The 19682-nt window shown below is 29.0% G+C and overlaps 1 protein-coding gene across 1 annotated transcript in view; it reads right to left on the bottom strand.

Annotated features, from left to right (window-relative positions):
- The window catches only part of IRSp53 (Insulin receptor substrate 53 kDa), a 184469-nt gene that overhangs the window by 73966 nt on the left and 90821 nt on the right, over positions 1 to 19682 (bottom strand). Inside the window, exon 4 of the mRNA XM_089179159.1 lies at positions 8109 to 8201. Coding sequence (XP_089035285.1) covers positions 8109 to 8201 — 93 coding nt within the window. The remainder of the gene's footprint in view (positions 1 to 8108; positions 8202 to 19682) is intronic.

Below are 19682 nucleotides of genomic sequence, written 5' to 3'. Positions count from 1 at the left end.
CCTAAAAACCTATCAGAATCCGAAAAAACCTCACTACTTTTCAGAAAAAACCTTACTACTTTTCGGAAAAAACCTCACTACTTTTCGGAAAAAACCCTATGCATGCACTTAACTGGTTATATTATATCGTATCATTTTGTTATTAAAATTATTGATAATATAGAAATGCATTTGTTCATTGATATTACACGTGTTTATTAAATTTAATCTGCTGATAGAACATATAGAGGGTTTGTTAATTTTTTTTTTGGGGGGGGGAAATTGAGTTAATAATATAGATGAAATAATATATTTAATTTTTTTTCTTTTTAACAACATCAAAATTTAGATAACTTTAGTTAGAAAATAATAATGCTAGAGAGCAAAGATTTAATATCAATATTTCAATAGACATTCCATAGTTACAGAGTAGAATAGAATTTGTTTTTGATTATTATTTTGCTTTTTTTAAAGTTTTATTTCTACGCAGTAAATTTTTTTTCGGATCTTTGGTTTATGAACGAGGTAGAATGAAAATATTTTCTATGGAAAAGCTTTAAGCTTTTTCTTCATTTTTGTTTTACTTTCTCTCATTTTTATCACGTTTTCTTTTTATTATTTTTTTGCTTTTTTTTCAATTTTTTTTTCAATATCATTATTTTTTTTTATTCTTTTTTTTGTTGTTGTTGTTGTTGTTTTTGTTGTTGTTGTTGTTGTTGTTGTTGTTGAGTGAAAGATAGAATTTTTCAAAAGTAACATTTAAAAGTTTCGTAAATTTTCACGTAAGTGTGTTTTTCATTTAAATTTCTTACCACTTCAAGTAACTTTGCAACTTTCTGTATGTGAGATGTTGATTAAAATGTTTATAAACCGAGTCTCCTTAGTAAAGTGCGTAAATCCTCCCAAAACACAGTTTCTTCTTTCAAAAGTTTCCCCCTTCTCCCAAGTTAAATAGCAATTTTCCTGTTGACATTCGACAAATTTTAGCTCTACGTTTTCCCAAAACTTTCTGATAGATCGATCACAAAGTTTCTCTACAAAGTTGTTTCTACATTTACTAATAGTGATTCACTTTATATTTAAATCAATGCAATTTTATTCTAATTTATTTGCTCGATAATATTTTCAAAATTAAATTAATTATTTATATTTTTATTTTATTCTTTTAACGAAAATGGAAAGAGAATATTGCTTATAATTTTTGTTTATTAAACGTTGTAATTATTTTTTTTTCTATATTTTGTTAATGATAACATCAATTATTATAATATTGCATATATATGTAATTCGAGGATTGGTTTTAAACAATTTTACATTTTAAACAATCAACGAAAACATTATATTCCCCCCCCCTCCTCCCTCTTCCCTTTTCTATAATTAATTTTAGTTTTAATAGAAATAGAAAAAAGTAGCTCAAAGGTATTATATTGAATGAAATAGGAACAAAGTTTGGAAACAACGTATGCTCAAACAAAATACCACGAGTGAAAGTAACGGAGTACCGTTGTCCGGGAAGGTTGTAGTAACGCGACCACAGTCCGGTACGATATAGTATAGTAGCACATCGCATCGCATGCGTATTTTTCTTTCCGAACGAACATTCTCTTCCTATATTCAATTTTCCATGCAGATTTTCCGCTCGCGTTCTTCTCTCCAACCGAAACCCAACTCACAACCCTCTCCTACCCCTACTATCCTAAAACCTCCTACCCCTTTTAAAAAAAATTAAAAAATATTCTACGGTTGCGTATTATATACAGTGTGGTACCACATTCAAATTATACAGGGTGTTTCATTTTTATTCAATATTGGGTTCTTATTTTTATATGTACATACCTTCATATATATATTACTATACTATACTATACTATATATTACTATACTATATACTATATATATATTTATATAAATTACGTGTCACGTTGTTTGTCCGCAATGGACTCCTAAACTACTGAATCAATTTTAATAAAATTTTCCACACTGTGTGCAGTTTCATCCAACTTGAAAGATAGAATAGTTTATATCTCAATTTATAATCGCAATATTAGGTAATTCGTTGACTTAAAGACGTGTGTATCGGACTGATTGTGAGCCACAGCAACGCGTGGCGGTGCACCCCTAGTATATGTATATATATAAATAAAGAAATTGAAGGTTTGCAATAGTAAATTGTTAGATATATATATATATATATATACTATAATAGTTCATGTCAGTGTACAAACTATACTAAACTAAACTATGTTAAACCGATTCTAGTATTTGTAATATACGGTAAATAATTAAATGTACGTTAGTCGTATTGCGAATTTGATCCGCATTTAATACGCATTGCAAACTCACCGATGTTAATTTCACCTGAAAGATAATCATAGATAAAGAGGGGAATCACAGAGAGAGAGAGAGAGAGAGAGTGGGGATGAGTGGGTGGTTTAGAACTAGAGAATTATAATAAACGCATTACCACAAACGCGTATCAACTTACCATTAACCTTTTCACTATGATGTGCATTTGACTACACATATATATATTGCATATAAAATGCAATTGTGTGATGTTGGACAAAACTATTGCAATTAAAAAATATATTGAAATAAATTTGATTACATTTAAAATAATCAATTTTAATATTCATGTTTAAATTGATACACTCTGTACATTTGTTATTTAATTATTTATTTTATTTTTTTTAAACAATAATATTTGAGATATGTTTAATAATTGATTTATTTGAATCAATTTGATGAATTTTACTTGCAATTCATTTGATGCAATTTTTTGTTTTTGTTTTTTATATCAAAAATATCATATAAATTTTTATATGAAATTGATTTACAAAATAATCATAAAAAATAAAATTATTATTATTATTATTATAATTGCTATTATATAATAGTAAAATAAATAAAAATATTTTAATCAGCAGGAGTGTCAGGATGCACTTATATTGTAAATTGCATTTATTTGTTTGTATTTGTTAATATACTTTTGACTGATCTACATTTCTGCATGTGTGTATGTATAAATCAAATAATTATAGATCATGATACGAATCTAGGCTAATTCAATATTAATAATCATTTTTTTTTAAATGAAAATATTATTAGTTATAATTGATAATAGAAACGTATGGAAATATTGTATGATACTTTGTATTATCTTCCTCTTTTGTTTGAAATGGTTTAAGTGAATCATTGACCTGTTAATAATAATCCTTTTGCTCGTATGTAATACATGCGTCAGACAGAAAGAGATGAGAATATCTAACGGGTGAAATATTTAAAACAACCAATTCAAATATATCTCCATTTCTATTTTGCAATGGAAAGAAAAATATTTTGTACGAAGTACGAAGTTTATTTGATTTCTAAAATGTCTCACATAATTCATTTATATTATCCTTAGCGTTTTTATTTATATTTTTTATGTTAAGAAAATACAACGATAAAAAATATTGATAATATAGTCCGCAGGCATCTTCTTCTCTTTTTTTTTTTTTTTTTTTTTTTATTAATACCAAATGTAACTGTACTACTTGTTTAAAGAAATATATACCATCATAATTTGTAACAAAAATATTATTAAAAAATAATTAACAAAAGGTATCATTAAATTAATTAATAAATACGATAACTTTAACATTGAATAATATATATATATATAATAATATTTGTATAGAAAAAATGTACTATAATAATTAAAAAAAAAATTAAATAAATAAGAATTATTAACAAGGTATTATTTAACCCATGATGAGAAGAAAACTAAAGTATAATAATAATAAAATTACATTTATGACATTTATAAATTCTTTTTATTATAAATAACGATGCAATAATTATTCTTCTACCTTAATCGTTTCCAAAAAAAAAAAAAAAATAAATAGTATTATTTAATCCCTAAAAAAAAACACCAAATTATAATAATAAAATTACACTTTCAACATATGTATAAAAAAATATCTGTATATAAATATAATAACAAAATAATGCTAATTTTGATAAAATATTTATTAGAACGTCTCACCCAATATATGCAACTATAAAGGAAACAAGAAAGGGTAATATGGGAGGGGTGTGGGGGTTGGGTGGGGGTGGTTGATAGGTGGAGTTTAAATTGGAAGGAGCCGGAGGGCGTCTCTCTCTCTCGTATATAGTTAACTAAGCCTGTTGTATTAAAGGGCCCAGGGTGGGAATATTCTAGCCGATTGTAGTTAACTTCGAATAACGTCGTTGTATGTAACCTTGATGCAATGGACGATATTACAGAATATAGATATATATACACGATCGCCACTCGTTTATGGTGGTTATCGCATTGAGAATAGAATCGGTTCGTTGGTTGGTTGGTTGGATGGTTGCTTGCTTGGTTGCATGGTTGCATGCTTTCCCTCGATTATCATAAATTTACCATGGTGGACCGTATCAACCTTAACCTTTCTCTCTCTCTCTCTCTCTCTCTCTCTCTCTCTCTCTCTCTCTCTCACTCACTTTAGCCCATCCTCATTTCCCTAATATTATCTTTCGGTCTATCTTTCATTTTACTATTTCCATCTCTAGGGTTCACTTAACTCAACATTATTTTTTTGTCAAATTATTGTATAATATTGTTTTTATAATTTTTGTGATTTTTTTTTTTTTATGGGACAATGAAGGATGGGTAAATTAAAAAATATATATAAGATTTGAAGGACAATATTTTTTATGTAATATAATTATTTTTTTATTTAATATAATATTTTAATTATTTAATTATTTATTATTTATATTTTTATTAATATTATTTATTTAATATAATTAGATAATATATTATTTAGTTATTTATTATTTATAATATTATATTATATTATTTATATACAATAATATTTTAATTAGACAAATTAATGACAACAAATTTTATTAAATTACCAATTATTTATTAATTACCTACAATCAAAAAAATTTAAATATAATGAACAAAATTAATCCTTTAGACGTTAAAAAAAAACGGTGTATAATAAAAAAAAAAAAAATACCATACAATCTAATAAAATAATAATAATAACAGTTAAGTAATACTAGGAAATATATTAAGATGGTGAAATATTAAAAAAAAAAAAAAAAAAAAAAAAAAACAAGAAATCACACGTTTAAATTCGAGGATAAAGATCAACGAGCAAACTACAAAAAAAAAAAAATCTACGATCCCTCCGAGAGATTTAGAAAAAGAGAGAAAGATAGAAAGAGAGATAGAACTCGGATGATAAATTCCATCTCAAGGGAAAAGTAGAGACTACGAGAGAGAGAGAGAGAGAGAGAGAGAGAGAGAGAGAAAAAAACATAGTTTGATATCGATGAGTGAAAAAAGGTGGTGGAGTAACCTGCTGAAGCAAAAGATATATATAGGTATAGAAAAGAAAGTGTAGAAGGGGATGAGAAGGAAAGAATGAGGTTGGAAAGAGGTACAGGGGAGGGGGTGAACTAGGAGGTGAAAGGGGTGTATTGCAAAGTGAGGACAAGGGGGGGGGGAGTGGCAACCTTAACGCGATAAAGAAACTCACGATGCTGATATCATCCTCGTATCTGTTATCGATGTGTATGTACACCATCATAGTGAACAAATAAAAACTTTGCCACCGAGAGAGTCTCTTCTTGCACTTGGAAAGCTTCCTTCCTTGAACTGGAATCTTCTTCTTCCAACTCTCGTACAACCCCTCACCCTCAACCCCAATCCCAACCCCAATCCCCACCCATACCAGTCACCCATTACCTCATCTCTTCTTCTTCTACTTTTACTTCTACTTTTATTTCTACTTCTTCTACTTGTGCTTATTGCTATAGTCAACGTACAACTTGGAACTTGGTAGTATTCCTCGTTTTCTTTTTATATATATATAACCTTACCCTTTTGGTCTTTCAAGATTATAAGGGTTATCGACCTGAACTTAATACGTACACTTATCACGCTGCAATGATCTTGTTAAGAGAACTTTTGTCTCTGTGTGTCTGTCTTAGTGTGTGTGTGTGTGTGTGTGTTTGTTTTCTTTTTGTTCTCTTTATCTTATTCCACTCAACGTGTATGACCATTGAACGGGAAAGGGAAAAAAAAAAAAAAGAAGAAATGGTGGGGGTTTTTATTCCTTTTTTTTTTTTTCTTTTTAACTCTGTGTGCAACGAAAGAGAAAGAGAAAAGGGAAAAAGCTCAAAAGCTTAGCCACGGTTAAATAGACGAGCTTTTATTGGCTTTGGGAAGCCCCGGAGAAAGCACGACGTAGAAAAGGGCCCCCCTGCCTGCCTTCCTACCTTCCTACCTTCCTGCCTGCCTGCCTGCTTGTGCCCGTTTGCGGGTAAGCACACCACCCCTAAACTATCCCCCATTCTGTCCTCTTACTCGTTTCCAAAACCAAAATGGACAGAGGAAAGTTTTACAAACTTTGATAATATAACTTGTGTATTAAAAAAAAATTATTCCAATTTTATTTAAATATGTAAATAACATTAATATTATTATAACAATTGTTATAGTAAGTGTAAATGTTGAAACATTGACAAACACGTGGATTAAATACAAACCCAACCAATACTAAAAGAAAATAAATTATATTCTATAATTATTTGTTTATTTTAAATATTATATAAAATGAAACGTTTTGTATTTTATTTAAATTATATTAATATTTTATTAATTAAATATATATTAAAAATATAATATTACATTATATTTTATATTTAATAAAAATTTGTTAATTATATATAATTAATTAAAAATATAATTATATAATATTTATTATATTATAACATTATTATTTTATATATTATATATATAATAATATTAATTATATTTATTTATAAATATAATAATATATTATAAATTAAATTATATTATTAATATAATAATTGTTTAATGTAAAATTGTAATAAAATTAAATAAAATTAATATAATATAATAATTTTATAATTATATTAAATATAATATATTATAAATAAATATAATTGATATTATTATATTAAAAATTGCATACACGTATGAAATTTTTTTGTGTACCATACTATCGTTAAAATAAAATAATATTATCATTATTATTATTATTATTATTATTATTAATTATTATCAGAGATTGATCGTATATGAACAAATACGAGAATCCCTTGTTTATTACAAATATTATTATTATTATTATTATTATTATTATTTTTATTAACATTGACAGACCGTAGGAATAAAAGAATTTGTGTTTGGTTTGAATATTTTTGGTTAAATAGAAAAAGAAAGAAATAAAAAGTAAACAAATTCGTATAAGTAGGTACTACGTATATAATCGAGTTTATTTTACTCACACACATTATACACACATGTGCATGTATATGAGTTTATGATCTTTCTCTCTCTCTCTCTCTCTTCTCTCTCTCTTTATATAGGATTTATTTGCATGGGAGTAAATGATACGTGGAAAGAGAGACAGGCTAATTAATTAGTCGGCCGTTCGACTCAACAAAAAGGACCGTTTCAATCTTTTCCTTTTTTTTTTTTTTTTTTGTTTATTTTGTTTATTTCGTCCCACGAATTTTGACGTGGATCATATTAATTGAATATACGTAAAAGACAAAGATGAACGAATGTGAGCAGACTGGCAGACAAACAGACAGACAGACAGACAGACAGTCAGACAGATTGAAAATGAGTGATAAACGAGATAGAAAATATTTGAAAATATAAATGTGTAATACATTGATAAAAACAATAATAGAATTTATTTTAGTATTGGTAGGTTTGTATTTAATCACACGTGTGTGTGTCAATGTTTAAACATTTTCTTATTGTTCATGTTTTTACTTATAATTTAAATGAAATATAGATAACGTTTCGTTATAATATTTAAAATAAACAAATAATTAAAATATTAGGGCATAATTAGAATTAAGTATATTGTCAAGGGGAACGAACATGTAGGGGGGGCCTTCGGGGTAAACACCCTAAAAGGGTATACCTGAAATAAACTTCTTATCTATAATTAACAAATAATTAAAATATAATTTATTTTAGTATTGGTGAGTTTGTATTAATTCACGTGTGTGTGTGTCAATGTTCAAATATTTTATTATTGTTATTATTATTATTATTATTATTGTTAATGTTTGTTGTAACTCACCGACATCTTTTGAACCACCCCATGTTCCTAGCTGTGCCTGACGTGCAAGTCTGGATAATGCGTCAACATAAACTCGTGATGCTGCTGCTGCAGCTGAAAGAAAACAGAAAAAAAGATAAAATCTAAATCAAACATTTGTCATGGTACAAATAAAATTAAATCTCATAATTCTGTATAATTATTATTGTTCAAATAAAATAATTATTATTTATTATATAATAATAATAGGAATCATAAAAGATAAATAAGATAAATTGTATTACCATTTATTAATAATATTATTAACGTATTATTATTAAAGTATCATCATACAATAATTATACGAAATAAATGAATGAACAATTATAAAAATTAATTTAATTATTAATTAAATTATTATTAATAATAATACTTTATTTAATTATTAATGCGAGTAATTTATACTGCATTTATTTAATTATTAAATTAATTTATATTGCATTTGATTAATAATAAAATTAATGTGTAATTTAATTTATTTAAAAATTAATTTCTAATTCAATTAATTTATACTGCATTTAATTAATAATTGAATTTATTTATAATTTAATTTATTTAAAAATCAATAAATAATACATTCGATTACAGATATTCCATAAAAAATATTCTTCAAATATTATAAAAATGTTGAATGTGATATTTTCTTATGATGGTTGTGGATAAATAAATCGACTCTTATTTTCCTATGAAATAGTTCTCGTTAAAATCAATGGTTTAGAAAACCTGGAACCATAGTATTTCACATATACACACATATATACATACACAAAAAGTGACAGAAAGTAAGATTAAAAAAAAAAAAAAAAGAAAAAAAAATTTTCTTTTGGGTGGTGAGGAGAAGAATGGAAAAAAAAATTGCAAAAGTGAAGAGAGAAGAAACCCCCACAGGGAGAGGTGTGGTGGGAGTTGGGGGGGGGGTGTGGGGATGGTAAGAAAGAAAAAGAAAAAAAGAAAAGAAAGGGGAGTTTGGATGGAATGGAAGAGGATGAGGGAGGGAAAGGGTGAGGTAAGAAGGGAAAAACGAGAAAGGGGGGTGAGAAAGGATATATCCTCGTGGAAATTGGCGACGTGTACGGTGTTTTCTTCCCTCGTAGGATCCCTCATAAATACAAGAGTTGGTATGGTGGTACCGTAACTAGCTTCGATGCTAAAAAGAACAAGAAGAAAATAAGAAATGTGATAGTAAAAGAAGATGAAGAAGAAAGAAAGAAAATAAAAAAAAAAATATATATATATATATACAAAAAAAATAAGGGTTGCAGTCGTTGTATATTTCGAAGGACAAATTGGAAAAGAAAGTCTATGGGAAGACATAGAGAAAAAAGGGTAGGTGGTTAGGGTGACTTTTATGGTGACTAAGATTCGATTTTTCTTTCTTTCTCGTTTTTTATTTTTATCTAACCATCTATCTATCTATTTATCTATCTATCTTTATATCCTTGTACTTTCATTCAACCAAAAAAAAAAAAGAAAAAAAATTTAAAAAAAATACCTAAACCCATATTACTCATTTCAAAAATGGTTTATATATTGTTCAAATTGTTCAAATTTCTTCATGGTGTTTGTGCATGAGTTGTGTGTGTGTGTGTGTGTATTGATTTTCTGTCTTTCTTCATTTCATCATTTCTTTGTTTTTATTTCTATTTTATTTTTATTTCATTTATCGTTTGACAAATTTCATTTGAAAATTGTTCACTGAATCCTCGACACTTGGAAAGTTTTAGCAAATTTTTTTTTTTTTTTTTGAGAAAACTCAAATTCTTTCAACAATAATGGCTGATTTATTTATTTTTCGTAGACAATTTTTTGTTTTAAATTGTTATTTGACGATCATGTTTCTATTCTCTTTTGTTTCGTTGGTTCATTCGTACGATTCGAATTTCGTTTAGAATTTTTTCTTATTTTTTTTTTTTTTTTTTTTTTTTTTTTAGCGTCGATCATCCGTGGATCCTCGAGACGTCGAAGTCTGAGCCCTTTCTTTTTTTTTCTTTTGCTTTCATCCCCCTCTCGAGAAGGCTTACCCCTTCTTCTTTTTTCTTTCTTTTCGCGATAAAGGGTAAAGGAAGAAATAAAGTGGTTGGGAGAATCGGCGGAGTTCGTTTTTCAACCCTTGCTTGCTTGCTTGCTTTTTCTTCTTTTTTTTTTCTTCCTTACTTTTATTGGAGGATAAAAATCCTTAACTATATACCAACTTAAATAATGTTTGAATATAAATTAATAATTTGGATACATTTTAACAATTGTTCTGAAAAGAAAACTTTTCATTTACTTTGAATTATATTATCAATTTTTCCCCATCTAACCCTTACAACCCTTTTTTACTTTTCTTCTTATCCTTTTAGCACAAACAACATTCATCCCCTTTTTTTATCGATCATCGTTTATCCTTCTATTTCCGTCTTGGCCCGACAAAGAATCCACCACAACCCCGTTGACATTTTATAATCTCAAATGAGTTCAATCAATCGATCATATCATACCACAAAGGGTTCTATTTTTATAGTCGTTAGATAGCAAATAAAAGATGGAAGGGTTAACTCTTTGCGCACAAGGGCAAGGTCATCTATAATACATTTTAAAACAACGTCGATAATTAATTTCAAAGTCAACTATAATTGAAACTTCTCACCTATGTTAAGGGGTGTACGATAATAGAACAAAAACAAATTTTACTCATATCATATGTGTGTGTGTGTGTGTGTGTGTGTGTGTGTGTGTGTGTGTGTGTGTGTGTGTGTGTGTGTGTGTGCGCAGATCACACGTGTTAGAAGTGAAATCAAGTTCTGAAAGAATGAGTTGAATGCAGAGTATCAGAAGTAACAGAATGGTAGGTTTTATTTATTATAAACAAAAACCAGCTTCGTTTGTGAGAAACGTGAACAGTTTAGCGGCCAGTCGATGAACTAACAAATATTTTTAAATGTGTAGGATTGAGTTTAAAAATGTTTCTATTTTATTGAAAAATTACTATTAAAATATTTATTTCGCAAATATTATAATTAACAATTATAAAATATATAGAATATAGTAATTGTATTGTCTGCAATATTTTATAAAAAAAAAAAAATTGATTATAAGATACATGAGAGAAAAAGAATTAGAAAACATTGTAGAATACTTTTTATATATAAATAAAAGAAGTAGAAGTAGAAGTAGAAGAAGTAGAAGAAGATCCGTAAAAATCCGAGTTGAAAATCGACTGCAAATACAGACACCCTTACCTAAGGTGTAAACACAGAATACATATATATATATATATATGTTCTATCGTCTAGATCGATGAATCCATCGAAGGATAAAAATGCGCATAAGAATAAAAAGAAAAAACGTGAATAAGAAAAGAACTAACCATAAGAAAAAAAAGAAAAAAAAAACACATAAAGTTTCCCATAAAAAGCTGTCACCTAACATAAACTTTATTTCATTTCACCATCTTTTATTTTTTTCCATCAATTCTTCTTCCATTTCCATATTTTTTTTTTTTCTTATTATAATTTTTTCCATACACAACTCGAAATATTCCTGAACGGGGGTGGGGATGGGGTTGGGGGGGGGTGGGAGTAGAGAGAAAAAGAACGAGTGAAAAAATAAAAATAAAAAATCAGGGAATGTTCAAAGAAGGGTGAATGATTCGGTAGAAGAAACGAGAAGGGGTGGGTTAGAGTGAGTGAGTAGTGGTAAAACCGGAAATAAGGTAGAAGGGTGACAGCAGGGGTGTAAAAATCGTGTGCGATCGAGCGGATGTCGCTAGGTGAATTTCTTTAGGGGGTAAGAAGTGAGATGAAAATAAAAAAAAGGAATAAAAAAAATGAAAGTAGTGAGTGAGTGGGGAGGGGTGTATTGAAAAGGGGGTAGTACGAGACACCGAATGGCAACGAATACAACCACAACAAGCATCAACCATCAGACGCCATAATAGTGCAATACTTTAGCACGCATTACGCATCAAGGTCGAATAGAAAAATTTCAAATACATTCAAACGAAAGTGTAATAGTAGTAGTAGTAGTAGTGGTAATAGTAGTGGTAGTAAAGAAAGAAAACAGATTTTCCAGGATATTAACAACCCTCCATCCAAACGGTATGTCGTATTCTCTCGTATTCTAACCCAACGTGTTCTTCCACCCCCAATGCTGTTTGCTGCGTTTTCCGTGTTCTATACGTTTCCAACCCCCAACCCCTATCTACACTTCGTCTACGTTTCATTGAAATAATAAAGAAAGAAAAAATATGAGAGAGGGTTGGTGACCTCCCTGTGCAAAGGTGGGTGACTGGCTGATGGTGGTGGTGGTTCACGCATGAAAGCCTTCGAGCTATGGCATCTCGCACTTCTTCTTCTTCTTCTTCTTCTTCTTCTTCTTCTTCTTCTTCATCTCTTTTCAGAAAAGGGGAAACCTTATTTAATTCGCGAGAAAAATATTTGGGAGAAAATAATATCCTGTTCGTTGTTCCATTGTCCTATTATTATTATTATTATTATAATTATTATTGTTATGGTTGTTGTTGTTGTTATTAGTTGTTGTTATTTATTTAATTGAAGAATAAGAATATTACGTTGGTGGTGAGAATTATTTTTTTGATGGTAGAAAAGGTTGTTTTTTTTAATTTACATTTAATTTACAATAATAAATTAATAAACTTTGTAAGTATTTCAAATATTTAATTTATACATCCCAAGTAGAATTAATAAACAAAAAAATTGTATAGTAATAAAATAAAATAATATATATATAGTATAATATAATAATAAAATATATAATACAATAATAAAATAATAAATAAATATTATTAATTTTATAAATTAATATTTCTATAAAAAAAAAAAAAACTTAAAAATATATAATAAATATTATTATGAAAATAAAGTTATTTTAATAATAATATTTAAATTATTTAATTATTATTTATTATTATTATTATTATTATTATTATTATTGTTATTGAAGAAAAATGTTTTAATCCTTTGATACACTGAAAAGATTTTTTTTTTTTAATTAATTCCAATTTTTTTTCCCCTTTCTTTTTTTCATTCTTTCATTTTAATCCTTATATCCTTGAAACCCTTTAAAACTTGAAATCTAACTCTGATCGTTATGAGCACGTCATTAGAATCCAATTTTCGTTCGTCTGCCCTACGGAATCCAGCGATAATTGAAAATTAAGCTCCGCGGTAAAGCTTAGAGCAAAAGGTTTCCGATCGATGGAGGTTACTATATACATATATACATATACACATATACATATATATACATATATATATGCTAGCAGCAGCACGTGTAAACGCTCGTACTATTCCGAGCCCTTTCCCCACTTTCACTCGGTTCTGAATTATCATATCGTTGCGAAATGAAACGTGTCAGACGCATACGTTCGCTTACATCCACAAACACACACACATATTCACATATACACATATACACGAATACAAATAACGCATACGTAAATACATTTGCTATGATAATAACTTTGATAGGTGAATTTCTATATTCGATCTATTGCTAGAATATTATCTATTCACAAACATATATATATATATATAACACACACACACACACACGTATACACACAGAAAGACACGCACAGACACATAGATAATTACCTATAACCACAGATACTTTTCTAAACTATAATTATATATCCATAAATATGACGTACGAACATAGAAATACAAATACAAGAAACAAATATAAGAACAAATGAAATGAAATATAAAATGTGAAATAAAATTAAAAAAAAAAAGGGAGGTAGAAGGAATAAGAAAAAAATAAAATAAAATAAAAAATGAACTCGAACGTGCAATTATTTCGATCACGATAACGTCAATAATAATAACAATAATAATAATAATAATAATAATAATAATAATAATAATAACGAAACGTATTCATGCGAATCAGATTATCGGTTTATCTCTTTCGAATAACAAGCTATCCTGTGTGATAATGAGTATTATAAAAATACAGAGGTAAAACAGGAAGATATAGAAGGATGGGAGGATAGTGGAAGGTAAGGGGGAAGGGGTGGAAGGGGGGGAAAGGGATAGATGGGAATTGTGTGTATCGTTAAATGGCCTTTTATTACGAAGATATAAATGGAAATCCCATCACCGACATAAATCTTTTTCACATTTACTCCCAACCACCCTCAATCAACCCCCCTCCCCTCTCTCTCTCTCTCTCTCTCTATCTCTATCTCTCACTTTTACTCTTTTTAATACTTTTGCAAATACGGAAATGTATCGACGTTTGAAGTATGCTAACATACACTTTGCATTATCGGGAAGAAATTTTGTTGAAAGATTTATACACAACCAAACCATTTTTTTTGTTGTCAGAATTTTTTTCAAACGAGAAAAACAAAATAATTTAAAAAAGAAAAAAAAATTAGCCTCAAATGTAAGTTTCTCATAAGTTTATTGTTTTTGTTTGTTTGTTTGTCTATCATTATTATTATTATAAATTTTATTAATTAAATATTTACCTGAATTTTAATTTTAATTTATGAATTAATTTCAATGTTGTTTTTTAAAAAATTAAAAATATTTCTACGAATGTGTTTACGTATTCTAAAGTTTTAAACGATAGTGTACACACATACACATAAACACACGGATGTATAGATGTTGAAAGAAGGAAAGATAGACAAACAGATAGATAGATAGATAAATAGATAAATAGATCATGAATATCGATTGGAAACGTTAATCGAGTTGCGTTTATTCGATAAACGTTTGCTGCATTTAGAAATAGATGCAGTATGTTTATCTACAAATAATTTAAGAACCAATCAAATTTATTCTCTTAAATAAATAACATATATATATATAATAATAATAATTACATATAATAATTAAATATAATATATTTAATATAATTTTTATAATATAAATAATCACACACACATATATATAATATATTTAATATAATATTTAATTTTTTTATTCCCATTTTTTTAATTTTTGATTTATAAACAAAGAAATTTATTCGATTAAAAAATATTCAGAAACATGTCAAAGTAAAATCCAAATTCCAAGAAAGAAAAAAACACACACACACACTTAAACAATTACAATAAAAGAATTTATTAGAAGAGTATCTCAAAAGAGGGGGTTGGCCCACGACAATTAAAGAAAGAATGGGGATTGTAGGAAAAAAAAAAAAATATGGTGATGGTGATGGTGATGGTGATGGTGGTGTTAAGAACAATTACGAAAAAAAATTGCCGACAAAGAATTAATAAGAAAAGTACATAAGTATAACATGCATCGTCAGTTTTCTTCTTCAGATGATGACGATGATGAGGGTGTCGCATTAATCCAACAACCAACCAACCAACCAACCAACCAGCCAAACCCCATGGCAGGCTAATTAGGCTCAGGGTCCTATAGTGGCTAATGGGGCTGGTTGCTTCGAACGCGAAGCGGAATTAACTCGAATTCTCGATGGTTTAACAAGCTTTCTCTCTCACTCTCACCCTTCCACCCCCTACTCCCACCCTTTTCTCGTTTTCGTACACTACTACTACTACTACGACGATTACCTTGTCGCATGGGTTAGGAGAAGGAGAAGGAGAAGGAGAAGGGGGGGGGGTTGTAACGAGATGCAGCAGCAGTGAAAAAAAAAATACGAGTTTTTTTGTTCAAAAAAAAAAAAAAGTGAACGAACGAACCCAGGGGTCTGTTGAACGAGGAAAGGGAAAGGGGGTTTAAGAGAGGAAAACTAGGAAGGGCTAAGGAAAAAATGAAGGGTTTATATTCAGACTGTGAATCGTATTCGTCGACGGCTAATTCGTTTCGAAAACCGGAGGCGACGTAGTCAGTCAATTAGTGCCTTCCGTTCGTAATTCTAACGAAGGATAGAAAGAGATGAAGAATATGAAGAAGAAGAAGAAGAAGAAGGGAGAGAAAAGGGCGTTAGGAGGAAATTGGTGGAAGGGTGGAGTGAGAGAAGTAAGGAAGAAAAGGACTCACAGATCTTTTCTATTTCTTTCATTTTGTTTTGTTCATTTCTTTTTTTCTTTTTTATATCGAAAGTAAAAAATACGAAAAAAAAAATGTTACACGACGAATTACATTGTTTATTCTTTTTTATATTTTACATGTTTTTTTTAATTTATTTTTTTTTGTGTTTTCATTATCATCATCTTTAAAAGTATTAGTATACATTTAACTTTTTCACGCTAACCTTATTAACATTTTCTTCCCATCGGTTTCTCATTTTCCCAATGGGTCTTTCTTTCTTTCCTTCTTACTCAAGAAAAAAATAGAGAAAAAAAAGTAATAAAAAAAGAGGATAACACACATACACATATATCTATATACACAGACTTTATTCTCTCTTTATTAAACGTATCACGAAGTGTAACAAACGACGAAGATTTACGAGAAGATGTAACAAGGTGGTTTACGTTGCTGGAGACGAGCAACTCCGGTGAGAATTAAAAGAAGTACGAGATGAAGTTAAAGAAAGAAAAAGAACAAAAAAAATACAAAAGGTAATAGTCTACTTTCCTTTCCAACACCAACTATCAACACCACCACCACCACCATTACGAACACCACTACTACCACTATTACCACCTATCAACACCACCACTACTACTACCACCAACATTACCAACACCATTACTAACACCACCTATCAACACCACTACTACCATCATCACTACAATTACCAACACCAACACTATCACTACCACCAACAATACCAACGTCACCTATCAACACCACCACTACCACCAACATCATTACATTTACCTACACCACTTATCAACCCCACCATCACTTTACCATTACCACTACTACTACTACTACAATCATCACCATTCACATCTTGATACTTTCCTTACTTACATGTTACGTATTCAAAATCATAGAAAAAGAAACTGAGTTAAGGATGGTTGAAAGGAACGAAAAGGGTACGGTAGGACACGTTTCATTGGATATAAACCGACGATGGCAGCTTTTTAAAATTAAATTTCTCGCAAGGAAACAGGTAACATAAGAATCATGGTGTTTTCGTGTGCGTTATACTCACAGGAACAATAAATAAAACCCACTGAGGTGAATTTCTTGCTACCTTAAACTCCCTTCGGGAGTGGCATCACCATCACCACTACTACCACTACCATTTTACAGTATTATGAAAGTAGATGGGATATACATAGATGTAAAAAAAAAAAAAAAAAAAATTAAAAAAAAAAAAATAGTAGAAGAAAGGTAGCCTCCAGAAAAAGGTAAGGTTTGCGTTCACGAGTACCATAATTTACGCTCCATTCGTTTCCTCCTTATGTATAAACCCCACCTTAACGTGTACGAATGAAGCATAAATTTAGCCACGCCTTACCCCAACCCCCCCCATCCCTACCCTCCCTCCCTCCCTCCTCCATCTACCCCCTCTACCACCCACATTTCTTTCTCTAGGTTTCTACTTTTCTTTCCTTTCGGTTTACTAACAGGAAACTTAACGTTTAGTGGCATGAAAAGCCATGAAAAACTGAGAAACCAAATAGAATGAGCACATATATATATATATGTATGTATGTATGTATATATAAGAAAAATATAGGAAAGATAAAGTTAAAAGTAAAAATACCACAAGCAAAGTAGAAAATATAAAAAGAAGAAACCCCCAAGCTTTTGTGAAGCTTTGAATATTTCAAAGATTTTCTGTTCGTAGTATAAGTTAAACTTATTTTCTGTTTCTATTTTATTGTTATTGTTAATGTTGTTATTTTGTTGGTAGTTGTTGTTGTTGTTGTTGTTGTTGTTTGTCTGTGCTTTTAACTTTTCTAACAAACGAAAAGGTCAAAGGTATTAACTTGGATAACCATAAACATCGTAGAAACACAAATACAACTTACACGAGACTAACATAGTCAAACAGTTTTATACACTAATACATTCATACTTTTTATTCCTATATATATATATATATATATATATATATATATATATATATATATATATATATATATATATTTCTGATACAAATTAAAAGTATAGTTTATAATGTGTAGGTAATAAAATTTATTTTAGAAAAATGAAAAATGAATTCAATAAGAATTTGAAACACTTGATTTAAACGATTATATTAATATTTATAAAAATATTTATAAATAATATTAATATAAATATATAAATAAATTATATATTTTTTTCTTGTAATAAAAATAATTAATACCTAATTACAAAATAAAATATCAAATTAAAAATAAAATTAAATAATAATATTATATATATATATATATTTAATATTTATAGATTTGTCAAAATATGAAATAAAAATATTTGTTTATATTTTTGGATAAACAAAAAATTGTTTGACAACGACAAATAGTTTAAACAAGACAAAACCAAAAAGAAAAACTCTATCAAGTCATCTGAATAGCCCAGAAGGTTGTGGTTTGATCGTAAGGAGAATCAACGAGACAAAGAAGAGCAAGTTAAAGAGAAAGGGAGAAAAGGGAAAGGGTGGGAGGAAGAAGGTAACTGATGGTAAAAGAAAGAGAGAGAGAGAGAGAGAGAGATGAAGGACTGAATCAATCCGACGAGGTGGAAATGCTGAGCAACCACGAGATTGACCCACCCACCTTCTACCTCCACCTACTTGTTTGCGGCCAGTAAGGGTTGCAAGGGATGGTTTTCAACTAGGACGAGGATGAATCCCCAAGTCCCAAGTAGTCATCCGAGTTTTGGCCTTAGAGATGCTTGCATCGGCTATAGTTAAAAGCAACGAATTGGAAGCAGGCCGAGTTAGATCATTTCCTACATTTCCTAAACCACCACCTTTCTCATATCCCATCCTCATCCTCATCTCTACTCATAGTTTTCAATACTATATTCGATACGTGCATATATTGCATTTATACAAGGTGTCTCATCATTCATCTGTTTTAATTTAGTATTTTATTTGTGTAATTTTGTATTTTAGTTTTAATTTCGTATTTTAAGTTTAATTTGCTATCAATTATCTTTATAAAAAAATATATATATAATTTATATTTAATTTAATATTAATTATTTTTAATAATTATATTAGTTCCATCATTCTATTTTTATATCAAATGATTGTTGATATTATTACATTTCAACATACTTTACACAAAATGTATCAAACACCTTATAGAGAAATATATTTATATGTATACTCTAGGCAGATTATATAGATATATAGTTAAGTGTAAATATATATTACATATATATATATAACAGATATTGTCTTAGAACTGTCACCCAATCGTTCTGAGAACAATTCTCAACGATACTCTCCTCATTCCGTGAGTCTTTGGTTGTCGGGTAAACTTCGATACTAGGATGGATGAAACCCTTCTGATAGATCAACCCTCTATCACAATATCCCATTCCTCTTTTCGTCATCATCCTCATTCTCTCTTCATCCCTTTCTCTCCCTCTCTCTCTCTCTCTCTCTCTCTCTCTACCATTCTCCTATTCTTCCTTTTTGTTCTTCGATATCGAAACTTCGTAGAGAATTCGTGACAGGAATTTCTTCCTTTTGTCATCTATCTTTATCTCCTTCTCTCACACACGCATACACACA

The sequence above is a fragment of the Polistes dominula genome, unplaced genomic scaffold (assembly GCF_049000335.1).
Source record: "Polistes dominula isolate Pdom_NZ unplaced genomic scaffold, Pdom_raw_medaka contig_37, whole genome shotgun sequence".
In the NCBI taxonomy this organism is placed as follows: Eukaryota; Metazoa; Arthropoda; class Insecta; order Hymenoptera; family Vespidae; genus Polistes; species Polistes dominula.
The sequence above is the reverse complement of the archived record's forward strand: the minus strand, read 5'-3'. Positions and strand labels throughout refer to the sequence as shown.